This window comes from Callorhinus ursinus, unplaced genomic scaffold (genome assembly GCF_003265705.2).
Source record: "Callorhinus ursinus isolate GAN/ISIS: 27379988/994484 unplaced genomic scaffold, GSC_fseal_2.0 scaffold18, whole genome shotgun sequence".
Lineage (NCBI taxonomy): Eukaryota > Metazoa > Chordata > Mammalia > Carnivora > Otariidae > Callorhinus > Callorhinus ursinus.
In genome coordinates this window covers 20,060,347-20,079,583 of record NW_027397080.1, presented here as the reverse complement: position 1 = coordinate 20,079,583, position 19,237 = coordinate 20,060,347, and the positions used below count along the sequence as shown (strand labels likewise).

The following is a 19,237-nucleotide window of genomic DNA, read 5'->3' as shown; positions in this document are numbered from 1 at the left end:
GGTCAGGGCATAGCCAGAAACATCCTGGTGTGTGCTCCAGAAGACTTCCCTCCAGCCAACTGCTCTACTATATAGACAGTGTGAGGTCAGCCTCGCAAGTAAAGAAAAGCTGGTCTGCGCTCAGGCCCCAGGGAAATTGCTTGCAGGGCTGAGGCACCTGAAGACCCTGAGGGGCGTGGAGACCTTGTGCAATTGGTTCTGCTTTGGGGAAGGGAGTCCCTCCTGGAGCCCACCTGCTGTCACCTCATTGCTAAAACCTGGAGTGAGCCCCCAGGGTCTTCCCATACAATCCAGATTGTTTTTCCAAGGTCCATCCCCTGACCTAGAGCTCGTCAAACACAAGCCTGCCCACTCAGGATGGAGATCAGTAAGAGTGTAATAAACAATAGGGGTAGAAATCAGCTGGGCTCCTAAGGGGATTTCCGGCAGCTGTTGGCAATGCTGGAGGGGGAGGGAAGCCTGGAGTGGTGGTACAGAGCCCATGGTGGAGGCCGGAGCCATCTGGCCATGGAGTCCATACCAGACTCGAGGACCTATATATATATATGCAGTCCTGGGTTATGAAGGTCACTGCTCAGTATTCTGCCAATGGGCCTCACCACTACCTGGGCAAGGGATGGGAACATGGTTGTGACACAGCTATTGGTGGCTAGGACCAGCTAGAAGCAATGTCCTTGCCACTGTCAGAGAGTGAGTCACTGATAAGTCTCCTATAGCTGGGGATGGTGGGCTGGGGTAAGGGTGATGGTATGTTCAGTACTGTGATAGGTTTGTGCCATGGGCCCTGGCCTGGACAGCTGCTAGAGGCTGTTCAGCATTGCCTGTCCCAATCTGGAAGAGAAGGCAAGTTTATTTAGCCCTCCATCCTGGTCTGTTTCCTGAGACTTCTTGCCTCTGTTCTTGCTAGATCATCACCTGTGGACTGTCATGCGCCTGGGATGAGCCAGATGATTTGTCCTTTCCCAGAGCCTTGATCTCCATGGGAACCCAGGAGTCAGCATTCTGCCTGACACATCAGGTGTACCCTTCCCTTTCCTAGCTGCCCACAGAAGATGATGAGGGAGCACTGATGTAATTGCACCTCGAACGAGCCGTACCAAAGCTCCCTTGTACCCACCATCTGCAGGGGGAAGTGTGGAAGAGCAAGTGAATTCCATATTGACAGGGCCCACAACTGGGAGGCAGTGGCTGTAAACAGAGTTCCATTGTCAGATTGCATCATATCGGGACATTTTAGCACATGGCAAAGGTGCTCATCAGAACCTTAGGAGTCTACCTCGGTGAAGAGAGTAGCCACCCCACATCCTAAATCAGGTCTATGGTGGTCAGAATCCACTGCCACCAATTTACCTATTATGAACTAGTCAGATCCCCCATGTTGTTGCACTATACCTTGAGCTGAAGGCTAGCATTTCTGGCAAGTAAGACGTAGTCTGTGAGTGAGTACCAGTGACTTCATAGGTCAAGTGGATCCTCACTGGGCCACCTCAGACCTCCATGATGGTTTTGCTACTGGTAGGTCTAGGCACGGATCTAGTGCACCAAGTGGATGGGCTAGCCGTATAGTTCTGACCAATTTTACTGTCCAGAGGCTCTGTCAAGATGCAGTGCTTTAGGGGCGCCTGGGTGGCTCAGTTGGTTAAGCGACTGCCTTCGGCTCAGGTCATGATCCTGGAGTCCCGGGATCGAGTCCCGTATCGGGCTCCCTGCTCAGCGGGGAGCCTGCTTCTCCCTCTGACCCTCTTCCCTCTCGTGCTCTCTATCTCTCGTTCTCTCTCTCTCAAATAAATAAATAAATTCTTAAAAAAAAAGTTTAAAAAAAAAAAAAGATGCAGTGCTTTATTGTGAGCTTGTTCACATATCACATACCTTTGGACTTTGTGGCTGAATTGCTTTATCTGTTTCCACAGCAGAGGTTACCATACGGAGATTCTCCTAACAGTCTAGGTCTGGGTGGTCCCATGGGCTGGCCATACAGCAAGACCATTAGCAAGGAGAAGCTATGTGAAAGGGACTGTTGACAAGGGTGTGAGCAGCATTCTGAAGAGAGTGCAGTCCCACTGGGCTGGAAAACAGGGGGGATGCCTACCACCCCTGGCTCCAAAGAAAACCTGAAAGAGGAAGGTCCTGTCAAGAGAGCCTCCCTGAGAGGAGTGACCCTCGGTGAAAGAACCCAGCCAGCCCTAAAGCAGCCTGAGGCAACCCCAGTGGACTTGCAGAGGCAAGGAGAAGACGCCTGACCCACAAGGGAGGCTTGTGATTTTAAGTAGGGAGGTCATGGGAGGAAAGACCTGAGGGGGTGTGGGAGCTCACCTAATCCTCACGACACGCAGTGAGGGTGGTAGTGCTACCCGCCCCATCTGACAGTTGAGCAGACCGAGGTCCAGCGAGAATAAACAACCTAGAATTGTCTAAGAGCACACAGCTGGGAGTGGATAGAGGCGGGATTTAAAGCTAGGCCGTTAGACGCCAGAGATCCTGCTCTTAAAAAAAAAAAAAAATAGGGTATAGGGGAGTTATCATAAAAGGAGGGCTCAGAGAACATGTCAGGACACATAGACTATGATCAACAATCAGAGATGCTATTTATGAAGCACTGACTGACTATATACCAGCCCCAGGGCTGGATGCCGTGGGGGCAGGAGACAGATGAACAAGATGCTGTGCTTGCAGGGTTTATAATCTAGCTGGAGGATGGGGAGGAAATATAGAAGTGTGTGCAAATCAAATCAAATCCCAGCGGATCGTGATACATTCCCCCGCCGAACTGAAGATAAAATGCTGGGAGCACACCAAGGACAGAGACTATTCCCCAGTGGGTTAGGGAAGCGTTCTGGAGGTGTAGTTTAGGAAGGACTAAAGAAGTGTAATCGTACAAGGGGGAAGCTAAGGGATTCCAGGGGAAGAAACCACAGGAGCAAAGATGTGGATGCGTTTGGGGGATGACCAGCCATCTGGTTTGATTAGAGATGATTTTAGGTGGGGCCCAACAAGGCACTAGGCCACACCGGATCCCACGGCGAGGTAGTGGTTTCCTTCTAGTTCTCCTTATGGAGAAAAACCTTAGCTTGGTGCTAGCATCTCTCTCCAACACTAATACTTACTAATTTCTCTTTTTAACCCCAAATTCCCAGGCTCAGACCCTTCCAGTGGGCAACTAAGCTCTGGTTGGAACTTTAGTAACATTGTTGTGTCTCCACTGTCGTCTTCTTTTTTTAATTTTTTTGACAGTTTTTTGACAGTTTCTACTTCAGCCAAATGATATAGCTTTTTAATGTACAGTTAATTATTTTTATTATGACTTTCTTTCACAGATACATTTATTTAAGGAAACAAGTCAGTTTAAAGGGACAATATTAAGGGGCACCTGGGTGGCTCAGTCATTAAGTGTCCGCCTTCGGCTCAGGTCATGATCCCAGGGTCCTGGGATCGAGCCCCACATCAGGCTCCCTGCTCCTGTGAGGCCTGCTTTTCCCTCTCCCACTCCCCCTGCTTGAATTCCCTCTCTCACTGTGTCTCTCTCTGTCAAATAAATAAATAAAATCTTTAAAAAAAAGATAAAAAAAATTAACTCACTGTCATTTAAAAAAATAAAAGGGACAATATTGAGCTAAAAATATTCAGGTGGCTCATGGCTCTGGCAAAAATCACAAAGGGGGTACCCGATGACTGGTGTTTGGGATACTCTGGCACAAGGTATAAAGCACATGAGGAAGAGTAAGGGGCGGGAAACAAGCCTGGAAAAGGGGTCAGATCATGGAGGGGCTGAACACCATGGTAAGGAGTGTGGCCTTTATTCCATCAACCACAGCGTTTCAAGAAGAGGCAGGCAACTTGCCCACTTGGCAGAGCTTGGCTCTGGCCTCTGAGCAGAGGGAAAGGGGAAGACTGGGAACTGGGGCAGCTCAGGGGAGGCCATTATAAGACTCAAGGTGAACAGGTAGAGGGCTCTGGACTAGGGTTAAGGGGGACAACTGAAAGAGAGGAGGAGCCGGGTTCTGGCGGCCCCTCGGGTTGTTCTTAGAGCACTACGTGGCTGACGAGCAAGTACAGATTTCTTTCCCAAAGGTGATTGGCCTTTCAGCCTCCAATCCTGCTCTCCAGTGTGATTTACTAAGAAAATTCAATAGTCTCTGACTGGGTTTTACTGAGGAAAGGTAACATCCAAAGAGGTCAGCACCCCCCCCCCCAGTCTCTCTGACCTCATTAGGGGGAATTAGAAGTACAGTCAGAGATGATGGAGAAAACTGAATCATGTCTCCTTATTCTGTGTTTCCTCATGGGAAAAGTCCGCTGCCGGCTTGACCTCTTGTGGTGACTCATTCTATTCCATACAATGAACATCTGATTTTCTAAGACCTTCAGCTTCATTTCACTGAACATAAGCCGTTCAAGGACCTTGTCCTGGAGGGCAAAGCAGGCGTGCAGTCTCTCAACTTCTTTTGTGTTCAAGACGTAGCTGTTGGGTTTGGCTTCAAGAGGTTTTGGTTTCTCTGCCTCTTCCTAGACCCCTCACCCCAAAAAAGGAAACATTAGTTAATATCGATTTATACACATCGCGTTAATCAATCCTCACAACCAGTCTGCAAGAAGAGCATCTTGCCACATCTTGTGGGTGAGAGAGTTGGGGTCCAGTGAGGAAAGGTCCTCTTCTCAGTTTGGGAACCCCTAAACTCCTAGGACCCATACTTGTCTTTGGTTCCCAGGAATAAATGAAATGGCCTGCTCATCTGCACTCCCAGGGGACATAAAGCACTTAACCCAGATATATCTGTCTCTGGAGCATGTATTTCTCCCAGTGTGCCTGAGACTGTTTTCAGGCCTCATAAAATCACCACCTGCCAAGTTTCCCGTTGTCTCATGACACACTCTGATCTCTATAATCCTCATCTGCCTCTATGCAATTAATAATACTTAAATTTTTTTTTCTTTTTGGAGTCAGCTACAAATTCCTCATCCTTAAAACCATTTTAAATATTTCAGACATGCAGGGGCACCTGGGTGGCTTAGTCGGTTAAGTGTCTGCCTTCGGCTCAGGTCATGATCCCAGGGTCCTGGGATCGAGCCCCGGCTTTGGGCTCCCGGCTCATCAGGGAGTCTGCTTCTCCAGCTCTCCCTCTGTCTCTGCCCCTCCCCGTGCTTGTGCTCTCTCTCTCTCAAATAAATAAATAAATGAAATTTTTAAAAAAATATGTTTCAGACACGCAAAAATAAAAGTGAATATTACAGCAAATACCCATGTTCTTATACCAGCATGAGAAATAAAAATATGACAAATATAACTGGAGTCCCCTTTGGGTCTCTCTCATAGAGTTCCCTCCCTCTCTGAACCTCATCTCAACTGCAATCCTGAATTCAGAATTTATTTTTTCCATATATTTCTTTACACCAGTGGTTCTCAATGGGAGGCTATTTTGCCTTCCCCAATGGACATTTGGCAATGTCTGGAGACGTTATTGGTTGTCCCTAAAGGGGGCGAGAGGTGCTCTTGGCATCTGTGGCTAGAAGCTAAGGATGCTGCTGAACATCCTACAGCACACAGGACAGGCCCTCATGATCAAGAATTATCCCACTCAAAATATCAAACGCGCAGAGGTTGAGAGATCCAACCTTAATATATTTTCGCTATATGTAGGCATCCACAAACAAGACAAGGTGTTGTTTCATGTGTGGGGTTTTTTTAACTTTACATAAAAGATGTCATAATCTGGGTACATTTCTGGTGTCTTCATTATGCCATTCTAGAGATATGTCTGTGTGCCACAGGTATCTTTTGTTCCTCTATTTAAATTTTTTCTACCTTCAAGTAGTTGTTACTGTTGCCAAACCACGTTGACATCAAACATGAAGCAGGAGAGTCTGGGATGGTCCCTATTTTTTTCGTTTTAAACAAGTTTTCTCTCTTTTTTTCTTTTTATTGAAGTATAATTAGTATACAGTATTATATTAGTCTCGGGTATACAATACAGTGATTCTATGATTGTCTACATTTTTCAGTGCTCATCGAGATAAGTGTACTCTTAATCGCCTTTATCTGTTCCACTCCTTCCCCACCTACCTCCCCTCTGGCAACCACCAGTTTGTTCTCTGTGGGTGTTTTTGTTTTTGTTTTTGTTTTTGTTTTTGTTTTTGTTTTTGTCTAGGGATGGTCCCTGTTTTCCAGCCCAGGCAACTGAAGCCTTGTGAAGGAAGTGCTTTGTCCTCCATCACCCAAGTGGAAGTTGTAGAACAGGGGCTTAGACTAGAGCTGTGGATTTTTCAGCCTTGCCCCATTATCCTGACATCTTCCCCGGCCCCCGTACCCCCAGTCGAGCTGTAAATATCCCATCATCCTTAGCTGAAGCTAAGTCCCCTCTTGCTCACCTGCGGGGGCTCTGGGGGGGTGGGCTTGAGTTCATGCTTGACCAGCCAGTTGCTAAGCAACAACAGAAGGAATAGGAACCCAAACAAGGCTGGCTTATAGCTGATCAACCAAGCCACCAATGCTCCTATGGTGCCCGAGGAAGCAAGTATCCCATGGAGATTCCTAAAAAGAGACATAAGTTCCCCCAGCATTATGGCTTGGAGGCACCCAGGCCCCAAGACCCTGCCTTGGTGACCCCTCTAGGACAGTTGCCCTCCATGACAGGAGCCATGGCCGCCCCCAATCCGAGTCATAACCAGCCACCCTCTCCCAGCTATCGCATAACAATATTAACTACTCCTGTCTTAAGCAGCCACTATGTGCCAGACTTTGACAGGCAGTTTGTAAGCAACATCTCATGATGTCTTCACAACAACCAGGTGATGTCGGCTTTAGTGATACCTCATTTATTCGACAGTACTTCCAGGCCTAGCCACTGGGAATAAAATGGCCAGCAGCATAGAGCCCCTACCCTCATGGTGAGGGAGACTGCAAAGAAAAATTACCCAAGATCTGGAAATAAGGCAAAGAGATTCCTCTGAGCTTGTTTACACAGCCATATCAGAATATCATCCGGCTGGCCCACCTGCTGGTCATCTGCTGCTTTAGGGGAAGGTAACTTTGAGAATATTGTTTAATATTGATTAGGGTCCTGACTCTGTAAAGTCAGATGTTAACTTTTTAAAAGTTGGATAATTTGCTCTAGCAATTACACTTCTGGGTATATATCCAAAATAAATGAAAGCTGGGTCTTTTTTTTTTTTAAGATTTTATTTATTTATTTGACAGAGAGAGACAGTGAAAGAGGGAACACAAGCAGGGGGAGTGGGAGAGGGAGAAGCAGTCTCTCCACTGAGCAGGGAACCTGATGCGGGGCCCGATCCCAGGACCCTGGGATCATGACCTGAGCCGAAGGCAGACGCTTAACCGACTGAGCCACCCAGGCACCCCTGAAAGCTGGGTCTTAAAGAGCTATTTGTACGCCCATGTTCATAGCAACATTATTCACAATAGCTAGAAGGTGGAAGCAAACCCAAAATCCAACAACAGATGAATGGATAAAGAAAATGCTGTATACACATACAATAGAATTGTTCAGCCTTAAAAAAGGAAGGAAATTCAGAAAACCCCAAGGGCTGTTGCCGCGTTCTCCTTTCCCATCCACCATATGAGGTGGAACTGCTGCCAAGATGCAGATTTTCATGAAAACCCTTATGGGAAAGACCATCACTCTTTGAGGGTTGAACCCTCAAATACAATGGAAAATGTAAAAGCCGAGATCCAGGATCAGGAAGGAATTCCTCCCGATCAGCAGAGACTAATCTTCACTGGCAAGCAACTGGAAGGTGGACATACTTTGTCTGCCTACAACACTCAAAAGGAGTCTACTCTTCATCTTGTGTTGAGACTTCCTGGTGGTGCTAAGAAAAGGCAGAAGTTTTACGCCACTCCCAGGAAGAATAAGCATAAGAGAAAGAAGGTTAAGCTTGACATCCTGAAATACTCTCTCTAAGGTGGATGAGAAGGGCAACATCAGTCACTTTGCAGACGAATGTGGCACTAGTGTTCTTATGGCTAGCCACTTTAACAGATGCTACTGGGGCAAATGTCTGACCTACTGCTTCGACAGACCAGGGTACAAGTAATTGTATACGGGTTGATAAAAGACATGAACTAACATTACAAAAAAAAAAAAAAAAAGAGGAAGGAAATTCTGACATACGCTACAACATGCTTAAACTTTGAGGTGATTATGCTCAGTCAAAGAAGCCCGTCCCAAAAACACAAAAGTCGTCTGATTCCACTTATATAAGATACCCAGAGTAGTTAAATTTATAGAGACAGAAAGTAGCATGATGGTTGCCAGAAGCTAGGAGGCAGGGAGAAATGACAAGTTGTGGTTTAATGGGCATGGAATATTATAAGATGAAGAGAGTTCTGGAGATTGTACAACCATGAGCATATAATTAACCCTAGTGAACTGTACACTTAAAAATGGTTAAGGTGATAAATTTTATGTTATGTCTTTTACCACAATTTTTAACAATTAAATTAGTTATTTCCAGGAAAAAAAAATGGGTAAGTTGCAAATGATTTTTTTTCCAAATAGAAGCAAATTAGTTGTGTCTGATAGAAAAGATAACCTCAAAGTCTACAATTTTATGGCCTTGGAAGACATTAAAACCATTTGTTTCTTATTTAACTTTGCAATTTTATTCCAGCATTCTGTTTTCCACTGACTAGTGACTATATATCAGCTTTTCATGTTTTCCTTTGAACCAGTGTTGTCATCTTACTGGTTCTCTAATGAGTTAAATAAATCTTTGACATATGCTCACTATTTTGTACGGAGTTCTTCATGTTCAAGTGTCTATTTTAATGGCTATGATATTCTAATATACCAATTAGTGGCTCCTTGTTGGGCCTTTAGGTTAATTCTTCTTTGTTGCTCATATATAAGTTGAGGTACATGCTTAAATAGTTTCCTAGAATGTCCTCTGGAAAGTGGAATTGCTGGATTAAAGGATATACATATTTAAAAAATCTAATTTTAAGTTTTATCAAATTATTAAATGTGCAAACAAGTCAGAACTAAAGAGTTTAAAACAAGCAATCTTCGATCTATCTCCCCCTTTCCATCCTCAAGTTATAGGACTCAGACAACTCGTTCCAACTTTTTAACTATTTCTTCTGGTATTTATCTTGATATATCTAAATTGTATGCTTGTTCTGTTATTTCTTGGTTTCTCAATTTTGACATTCTATATTATCTTTTTATGATGGAAGATGAGGATTTAGTTCCCATGCAGAACCTCCCCCATTCCCATTTCGTCCCTGCTTCTAAAAACCCCTGTCATTCCTCTCCTCCACACACTTTCTCTTTCCTCCATTCTCTCAATATAATTCTATCCCTTTGGTTAAAACATTAATGCTTATGTTACTATGGCTATGTCAATGTAGTTCATAGCCGAGCCCATGTTGAACTACGATTACACTTTTTTACTTGTACATCTTCTGAATTTCCTGGACTTAATTGTCTCCTTTTTCGACTTGCCTAGGTTAAAAAAAATTCAACTTCATTAAAGTACAATTGACATAATGTAAAATATGAAAATATTTTACTTGCATAGCACAGTGAGTTTTGACTAACGTGTACACCACCCAATCGAGATAAAAAAACATTTCCCCATTAACCCCAGCAAATTCCCTCCTGCTGTTTTGCAGTCAACTCTCACCTTCATCCCAGGTGATCACTGATTGGATTTGATCATTAGAGATTAGTTTCACCATTACTTTTTTTAAATTAATTTTTAATTTTTTTATTTGACATAGAGAGAGACACAGCGAGAGAGGGAACACAAGCAGGGGGGAGTGGGAGAGGGAGAGGCAGGCCTCCCGCGGAGCAGGGAGCCGATTTGGGGCTTGATCCCAGGACGCTGGGACCATGACCTGAGCCAAAGACAGATGCTTAACGACTGAGCCACCCAGGTGCCCCAGTTTTACCAGTTCTTTAAACTTCATGTAAGTGGGATAATTTTTTGCAAAATTACAGTTTGAAGGGTACCTGGGTGGCTCAGTCAGGAGAGCATGCAACTTTTTTTTTTTTAAGATTTTATTTATTTATTTGACAGAGAGAGAGAGATAGCGAGAGCAGGAACACAAGCAGGGGGAGTGGGAGAGGGAGAAGCAGGCTTCCCACCGATCCCTATGTGGGACTTGATCCCCAGACCCCGGGATCATGACCCGAGCCGAAGTCAGACGCTTAACGACTGAGCCACTCAGGCTCCCCAACTTTTTTTTTAAAGATTTTATTTATTTATTTGGCAGAGGGAGACAAAGCAAGAGAAGGAACGCAAGCAGGAGGAGTGGGAGAGGGAGAAGCAGGCTTCCCGCTGCCCTATGTGGGGCTCGATGCAGAGCTTGACCCCAGGACCCTGGAATCATGACCTTAGCCAAAGGCGGTTGCTTAAGGACTCAGCCACCCAGGCGCCTCCAAGAGCATGCGACTTTTGAGTTCAACCCAACATTGGGTGTAGAGATTACTAAAAAAAAAAAAAAAAAAAAAAAAAAAAAAACTTTTTTGAAAAAGAAAGAAAATTATAGTCTGGAGAGAGAGAGACATATAAAAAAGCAATTATATTTGTGTGTAATAAAGTAGAAACAAGCTTTTGAAGAAACACAAGCTGTTCCAGTGTTGGGTCACTAAAGGAGTCCCAGAAGAATTAAAAAAATAAACCACCACCACCATCTGCAGCACTAGAAAGAATTAACCTGGAGTAAAAAGAGGTGTTATGTATGGAAGACATAGGGAGTGGGCGGAGGTATGAGTGAGGGAGTGCTAATGGGGCGGAGGTCCAGACGTAAGAAAGAACAGGAACACCGCCCTGGAGGCAACACCATTCCAGTTTGGACTCAAACCAGGACTTCCTAACTTCTGTCCATTTTATTACCACGAGACTCATTTGCTCTCCAAGATTTCCCCAGTCCAAGCAGGACAATTACGATACAAGATGATTTCCCACTTATGGTTCTATGTTTTCCCCTCACTAAACTGTAAGCTCTTTGAAAGCAAAAACTTCATAATTAAACCCTCCTCACGTAGTAAGCATTAATAAATATTGGTTGAACTGACGAATGAGTAGATAAATGAATGAATGAACGAACGAATGAATTCATGGGTGTATACAAGTCCCTGGAGGAAATGGTCGCCCTCGGAGGTGCGGTATGGCCCAGAAGCCTTAGGACCGGGAAAGGCGCGGGGGCCCACTCCAAAGGCTAAGACGACGCTCTAGGAAAGCATTGTGCTCCCTGCGGTGGTGTCGCTCTAGCCGCGACGACGCCGCTCTATGGCAGCCGGGGAAGGCGGGGCGGTGGGCGACCGGGGCCTTTTTGTCCGGACGCGGCGGGAGCGCGCTCAGCGCGTGCGTACGCGGCGGCGGTTGGCAGCGAGCTCCCAGTGTGAAGTGAGGCGAGGCAAGGCGGCTCCGGACCCACGGACCGACAGACCGAGCGGCCCCTTCGGCCGTCGGCGGCCAGGCGGCCAGAGATGTTGTCTGGGAAGAAGGCCGCGGCGGCCGCGGCGGCAGCAGCAGCGGCGGCGGCGGGGACTGAGGCTGGCCCCGGGGCAGCGGGCGGCGCGGAGAACGGCTCCGAGGTGGCCGCGCCGCCCGCGGGCCTGTCGGGCCCTACCGAGGCCGGGCCGGGGGTGGCCGGAGAGCGCACTCCCCGCAAGAAAGAGCCTCCGCGGGCCTCGCCCCCCGGGGGACTGGCCGAGCCACCGGGGTCCGCCGGTCCTCAAGCCGGGCCTACCGTCGTTCCTGGATCTGCGACCCCCATGGAAACGGGAATCGCGGAGACTCCGGAGGGGCGGCGGACCAGCCGGCGCAAGCGAGCGAAGGTGAGGCGCGACCCCCTCCCGCACGCCTTAGACCCCGGTGCCCGGCCCCCTCGAGGTTGTCCAGCCCCCGGCCACCCCCACCTCCCCAGCCCGTCGGGTCTCCACCGCACCTCCCCACCAGCTGGGTGGGTGGGGTGAGGGAGGGGAAGGGCTTCGCGCGGGTTGAATGCGCTCTTTGTGCCGGGGACCCGGCCGTCTCGGGAAAGGGGGATCGATGGGAGGCGTGGTTGACTCCTTACATCTGTACACCTTTTCTTTTCTTTACTGGGAAACATGGCTCACTGACGTGGAGTTCTGGCTGGCGTTGTTGGAGACAGGCATGGCTTGTTTGTCCGCAGATGTGTCGGGAGGCCCCTGGGCAGTGTTGAAGGAGTTTCAGCTGGGCGCGCGTTGAGGCTGTAGGGTAATGCTAAGGAAAGGGTCTTAGCTAGGGAGACGGAAAAGAATGGTGGGTTTTTTTGTTTTGGTTTTTGTTTTTAGGCCTGCTGTGCCCTAGTTTTCCTCTTTTTCCTTTTATTCTCTCAACGATCTTTTGACGTAGATTTTTACAGATGAGGAAGCTGATTAAGAGGGCTAATATCAACTAGTCAGGGTGCAAATATATGGGAAGAGAAAGGCTTGTCACCCGAACAGTATATACAGACAACAGCTGCCTCACATCTCTGGGTGCCAGATGCTGTGTTCAGGGCGTCACTAATGTTTTATTTTTGCTAAATACCAGTGGGCAGGTATTGTTAGCCCCGTTTTAAGAAATGAGTAAGCAGAGGCACACAGTTGAAGCAGCTTGTCCAAAGTCACACAACTGAGCTAAGTGGTGGAACTGGAATCTACACGTATGTTGTGATAAGGTATCTTCAGCCTCAGACAAAGGACCACATGGAACACCAACTGTGCAGGGCACTAAGGCAGTACTAGGGCACAGACTTTTTAGACTTGGGTGTTTTCTGGAGATTTATACTTATAAAATAAATATTTAAAATCGCACAATTCATATAGCTTATGCATATAACAAGTTTTCTATCTGTATATGATTTTTAAATGGATATGCCAAGTCTGTGTGTGAAGAGCTTCTTGAGATGAGTATTACCCAGACTGAGCCCTCAGATTCAACTGCCCACTTGAGAGATCTCCAAGAATAAAAACCCTGTGCTAAAAAGAGGAAAGGCTTTTGGGGGCTTTTACCAAAGCATGGGTTAGAAAAGACACAGGTTGGGGACTCCCAGCTTTCAGAAATGAAATAGAGGGCAGAAACCCAAGAATATGTGGCCTTTGTGTCTTGCTTTAGTATGTTTTCAAGGTTCATCCATGTTGTAGTATTTCCATTTGGTATTTGATGACTCTGTGGCCTAATAATGTTCCATTATATGGATATACCACATTTTGTTTATCCATTCATCATTTTGTTGGACATTTGGGTTTCCTCTTTTTTGCTGGTTATGAATAATGCTGCTGTGAACATTTGTGTACAGTTTTTGTGTGAACATAGGTTTTCAGTTCTCTTGGGTATATACTAGGACTGGAATCGCTAAGTCATATGTTATCTTTTTTTTTTACTTATTTAAATTCAGTTAACATAGTGTATTATTAGTTTCAGTTGTAAAGTTCAGTAATTCATCAGTTGCATATAACACCCAGTGCTAATTACATCATGTGCCCATCACCCAGTTATCCCATCCCCCGCCCCTTTTTAAAAAGAGTTTGTTTGATTTGAGAGAGCGAGCGAGCATGGGGGTGCAGAGGGAGAGGGATAAGTAGACTCCCTGTTGAGCAGGGAGCCTGACACGGCACTCGATCCCAGGACCCTGGCATCATGACCTGAGCCCAAGGTAGATGCTTAACTGACTAAGCCACCCAGGCACCCCAGTGTTTTACTTTTTGAGGAATTGCCACTTTTCCACATTAGCTACACCATTTTACATTTCCATTAGCAATATATAAGGTTTCTGATTTCTCCATATCCTTGTCTTGATACTGTTTTTTTATTATAGCCATCCTAGTGATGTGAAATGGTGTCTCATTATGGTTTTGATATGTATTTCCCTAATGACTGATGATATTGAACATCTTTTCTTATGCTTATTGGTCATTGGTTGTATATCATCTTTGATGAAATGTCTGTTCGAATCCTTGGCTTTTTAAATTGGGTTGTATTTTTATTGTTGAATAGAATTCTTTATATGTGGTGATTATTAAAGTTTTTAATGTCCGATTTATCTGTTTTTCTTTTGTTCCTTTTGCTTCTGGGGTTATATCCAAGAAACCATTGCCTAATCCCGTGTCAGGAAGATTTACTTTCATGTTTTCTCCTAGGAGTTTAGCTTTAGCTCATGAATTTGGATCTATGATTATTTTGGAGTTAATTTTTGTATATGGTATGAAGTAGGAGTTCAGTTTCATTCTTTTTCATGTGGATAGCCACTTGTCCCAGCACATTTTATTGAAGACTGGTGTCTCCCCCTTTGAATGGTTGGCACCCTTGTTGATTGGCCATAAATGTGAAGGTTTATTTCTGGACTGTCATTTCTGTCCCATTGATCTGTATTTTTTTGTTCTTATGCCAGTACCACACTGTCCTGATTACTGTGGTTTTGTGTAATAAGTTTTGAAATCAGGAAGTTTGATTTCTTTAACTTTGCTCTTTTTCAGGACTGTTTTGGATATTCTGTGACCCTTCTATTTCCACATGAATTTTAGAATCAGCTTATCAGTTTCTGCAAAAAGGCAACTGATACTCTGATTGGGATTGCCTTGAATCTGTAGATCAATTTGGGACATACCCTAAGATTTCTGTCTTTGTAATAATCTTGTGTTTATTTTAATTCTTGCTACACTATTTTTCTATTGGGATTAACTCTGAAACTCTAAAGAGAAAAGTGGGTTACCTGTTTATTTGGGGGAGCAACTAGGAAGTAAGGAACTAAGGGAAACTGACCTATTACTGGCCAGTCTTGGGAGCCCCAGAGGAAACAGACCTCAAGGGATAGAGTATCTATTAAAGGAAGAAAAAGCAAGCTGAGTCCAGTATAGACCGGCCTTGCTTCAAGAGTTCTGAGGTAGGGTGCCTGGGTGGCTCAGTTGGTTAAGCGACTGCATTCGGCTCAGGTCATGATCCTGGAGTCCCAGGATCGAGTCCCGCATCAGGCTCCCTGCTGAGCAGGGAGTCTGCTTCTCCCTCTGACCCTCTTCCCTCTCGTGCGTCTATCTCTCATTCTCTCTCTCTCAAATAAATAAATAAAATCTTTAAAAAAAAAAAGTTCTGAGGGGAATATATCTGTATCTAGAACTATATGCAGAGGGGAATATATCTGTATCTAGAACTATAGATTCAATAGGAGACCATAGGTACAGATGTTATATATATAGTTATGTAACTAAAACAAGGTTCAGGGTATTGGAAGGGGTCCATGCAATTGGGAGGTCCCTAAAGCTTAAGTTTCATAAGTTTCAGAATAAAATCACCTCTGAGTGTGTATGCTAACATTATGGCAAAATATTTAAGGTTTGGAATTGTTAAGTTGGGTTGGGACTTCAGGACTGGTGGCCTTCAACTGGGCCTTGAAAAAGTGCAGAATTTAGAAAAGTATTCTGGAAAAGGGGTTAATTTTTCTCCCTATGATTCATTTTTCTCAGGAAAATAAACCCTACCTTGTATGGTTTTTAGGTTTAGATATAATGTAAACAAAACGCTTACTGCAGTGTCTGGCTTAGAATAGGTGCCCAGTAATTAAGTACTACCAGCTGAGAAAGGAAGTGAAACATGCTTGGTATATTATGTGGCGGTTTGAGAAGCAACAGGGAGTCCAGAGTGATCACTTGAACATTGGGAACAATGGGCAAATGAATTTAAATGAAAATGACGTTTTTCTAGGAGCAAGATAAATTGGAGGGAACCAGCAGTGTTTGGATTGTAGAGTCATGTCCAGGTTATAGAGAGCCATACACTGGATCTGTGCTATTCAGTATGGTAGCCACTAGCCCATGTTACTAGTACGACTGAGGAAACTTGAGTTTTTACTTTTAAACTTAAAGAGCCACATGGTAAGTGCTCAATAGCCGCACGTGACTACTGCTGCCATAGTGGAAGCACAGATGCAAAACATTGCCATTATCACAGAAAATGGTATCAGACTCTACTGCACTAGACTGAGAAGTGCAGACCTTAAGTGCTATGACAATTCAGAGAAAGGAAAGACATATTTGCAAGTTTGAAATAGTTAGGAAATAATTTGCAGAAAGGATGAGCCTTGAATTCTGGCATCGTATTAACAGAAAAGGGTGGAAGTAGCTTTTAGGGTTTAGGGATCTGTAGAACAACATTGAGGATTTTTTGACTAGTGCATTAGAAAATGGCTAAAGGTAAGTACAACTGGTTAGAGCCAGAAAGTTTATATGCTGGTTTGAAAAATTTGGCATTCACCTTTAAAACTATCTAAAAATATCACGTATTTGGAAAATCAGTCTGGCAGTTGTGTCCTAGGTGACTTAAAAGGAAGAAAGATTAAAACAAAAAGACTGGAGCTTTAAGATGACTGGAAAGTGAATGAAGCATTGTAGCAAGGGTGAAGAAGAGAAGGGAGAGACTAGAGGTGTAAATTTCAGTCATCTGTGTAAAGGTAAGAATAATTACCCTACTGACTTATATCTGCCTATTGGACATCTTTATGTCCTTGGTTGTAAGTAGTAGAACCTCCAAAGTCTCAGGATTTTACTTAGGGATGAGAAGTTCCCAGTACTTTTGTGTTTAGAGTATCTGTTCCTTTTCTCAGGGGAATAGTTTTTTTTATTTTTTAAAAAAAGTTTGTATGATTCTTTCAGATGGTTTAACTTTATATTAAGTGGAGAAACTTTTTTTTACAAAATAAAACTTTATGCAAAATTCCAAAATAAAGTAGTATTTACCTGTTTTATATTAAGAAGTTTAAATTAATAGTTGCAGTCTTATTTTGGTCTCAGAATCCAATTTTATTTCTGTGTTTTGTTTATGAAGTATTGTGAAAACCCAGTGCTTGATAAGATCCAGTGATTGATAAGTAGTGCAAATGGTTGTTTTTCTAGCTTGTCTTGTCATCTCAGGACACTGTCTTGGTTGAACACATTGCAGAAGAAATTTCATTCTTAGGTCTACCCCAGATTTAGTACCCAAGCAGTACAAGTTCATGTGTTTGTTGGTAGTCTCCAAAGGATTATGGTTTGGTTTAACACATATAAATGTGTATTTAAATGAAATCCTGAAGACTTTTAGGTTCTGGGAAACACAGATATTTTTTTCCTTGTTATTTTTAAATACTACCCTTAGATATTTTTGCTCCTACTTCTAGGTGTTTTTCTAATCTCTTTTTTTCCCTGAAAACTAAGAACTCTATTCCTTCTTAGCAGCTACTACTTCATCAAAAGATTGGATTAAACAATGTTAAAAAGAATGTTTTTGCTGCAGAACTTCTCAGTAACTTTAATGTGCATCGTGATTGTCCTAGAGGGGGCCTGTAAAGAATGCAGTGTTTCCCAGACTTGATCATGGATTCCTTTTGTGGAACATCCTTTGGAAAGAGCTGAACGAACTACTGCAGTAGAAAGGATCTTATATTATTGTTTCAGAATTTGCTCATTGCCCAGTTCCTTGGTAGGCACTTGTTAAGTGATTATTGATTAAATGGATGAGATTGATGAACAGAGGATTAAAGGGCTAAATCTTTGGGATAGAGAGGGGTCAAGCACTACTGAGGGCTAAAAGAAGGGAAACTACATACGCTAAACATGTATTACATTTTCTGACCCCTCTTCCTCTTTGAAACTTTTCCCTCCTTGCAGCTTGTCTATTGTCCTGAGGTCTGTTCTTACAGTTTATCTCAGTCAAGTAGGGTGAAGTTTAGTATGTAGATTTGTGGAGGTTTTATTATAAAGTCTCTCGATTTACCTGATAAGGACCAATAGTTTGCAACTAGACTTTCAGTTTATTAAGGGCAGGGAGACTCTCATTCATAATTGTTTTCTCCATTGTGGCCATGTACTCAGTGTTCTGTATTTGATAGATGAATACTATTATTCATGTGTTAAATAAGAATTTTAGAGCGTGGGTCAGAACTGTTTAATTTATCCTTAATTTTTGTTTCCATTTTCTGACACAATCCCTGTTACCTCCCCTAGCCACCCACTCTCCTGCCCGTCTGTGTTCATGTCATAAGAAAGAAAGAAAGAAAAAGAGGCAAATATAAAAGTAGCCAGCCATATGGAGCTATTTCAGAGACATTTCAAAAATTAAGGTAGAGTACACTTGCTGTAATCCACAGGACTATTAATTTCAGAAACCTAATAAATTAGGTAGTTATATGTGGAAACCATATTGTCTTTGCTCTGTCTCCACATCTAATAAATTTTTATTTCATTCATTTTATCTTTTCATTGAATCTGAAATAGAGAGCTGTTGCTATGGCTTCCTGGAATCTTTTTTTAGGGTGGGAGTCAACAGTGACAATTTGCTAGTGTTCTAAGGTTGGTGACTATTTGTAATACCATATTACACATTTTGGCAAACAGGTCCATTATAATCTTCCCTATCTTAAGTTGCTTTACCCCCAATAAGACATTCACCAAGTTTCTTTCCTCTTTATACTTATTACCTGGTTCTCTCCTTTTATAACCAGAGTCTAAATTAGTAGTAAGACCTGTGGTCTCCATTTCTGTTTCACTTAATTTGTTATATTAAGGATTCTTTCCTTTCATCATTCAACTTTCTTAGGTCATCGGTTTTTTTTAAGCAAAGTGTACTTTTTCATAGTTTCAGTTTGGCTGCTGCCATTTGTAGTTTTTATTACCTGCCATTTCTCCCCATTTAGTTTCTGGGATTTTTCTGTTCCACCTTGGAATAGTAGAACTACAGGCCTGGCCTGCCTGGTAGACTTGTTATTCTAGTTGACTATATTTTTATCTCAGGGTTATTTTAGTCTTTGTTGAAACTTCTGGTGTGTGAACATGATGTATACGTACATACAAACATACATGTATATGCATACATATATTTTAAAAGAGTTCTTAGGAGTTGTAGAGAGCCTCGGATTCATTAATCTAAATGTCAGTACTATGATGTAAAATTGATAGTTTGAGCTAAATCTGAACTGACATGAGATTGTTTCATGAGAGATTTTAGGGGTTTTTTTGTTTTTGTTTTTGTTTTTTTTTTAAGTTTATTTATTTAAATGATCTCTACACCCAGCATGGGCTACACTCGAACTCATGGCCCTGAGATCAGGAGTCATATGCTCTTCCGACTGAGCCAGCCAGGTGCCCCAAGATTTTGTTTTTAATAGCTACCTATTATGAGCTAGCTTGTTCCTTGTTATTTACTTATTTCCCTTAAAATTTGAATTTAAAAGGCAGTTTACATTCACTGATGGTTCCAAATTGAGTCCCTGGTGTTAGATGTTCACTGTATTTAGCTT

At 43.5% G+C, this 19,237-nt stretch overlaps 2 protein-coding genes and 1 pseudogene across 3 annotated transcripts in view; 2 read left to right on the top strand and 1 right to left on the bottom strand.

The window, feature by feature from the left end:
• Positions 1 to 4,127: 4,127 nt before the first annotated feature.
• Positions 4,128 to 6,611, bottom strand: TEX46 (testis expressed 46). The gene is made up of 2 exons (XM_025857193.2): positions 6,364 to 6,611; positions 4,128 to 4,503 (listed from the first exon to the last, which is right to left on the bottom strand). The coding sequence occupies exons 1-2, from the start codon at positions 6,553 to 6,555 to the stop codon at positions 4,207 to 4,209; spliced, it is 489 nt and encodes a 162-aa protein (XP_025712978.1). The 5' UTR covers positions 6,556 to 6,611; the 3' UTR covers positions 4,128 to 4,206.
• A 982-nt stretch (positions 6,612 to 7,593) lies between these two features.
• Positions 7,594 to 8,049, top strand: LOC112811951 (ubiquitin-ribosomal protein eS31 fusion protein-like; annotated as a pseudogene).
• Positions 8,050 to 11,274: 3,225 nt separating this feature from the next.
• KDM1A (lysine demethylase 1A) overlaps positions 11,275 to 19,237 on the top strand; it is a 59,532-nt gene continuing 51,569 nt past the window's right edge. Inside the window, exon 1 of one of the 2 annotated variants that reach the window (XM_025856497.2) lies at positions 11,275 to 11,801. In XM_025856497.2, the coding sequence (XP_025712282.1) occupies positions 11,451 to 11,801 (351 nt within the window). In that variant the 5' untranslated portion in view covers positions 11,275 to 11,450. The remainder of the gene's footprint in view (positions 11,802 to 19,237) is intronic. The other variant, XM_025856498.2, reaches the window with a different exon arrangement.

What these genes read in the sequence shown, in the direction of transcription:
- TEX46 (XM_025857193.2), bottom strand. Translation starts at nt 6,555, where the DNA reads ATGCTGGGGGAACTTATGTCTCTTTTTAGGAATCTCCATGGGATACTT. An exon ending in CCCCCCCAGAGCCCCCGCAG is followed by an intron (nt 4,504 to 6,363) that starts GTGAGCAAGAGG and finishes TGAGGGGTCTAG; the next exon opens with GAAGAGGCAGAGAAACCAAA.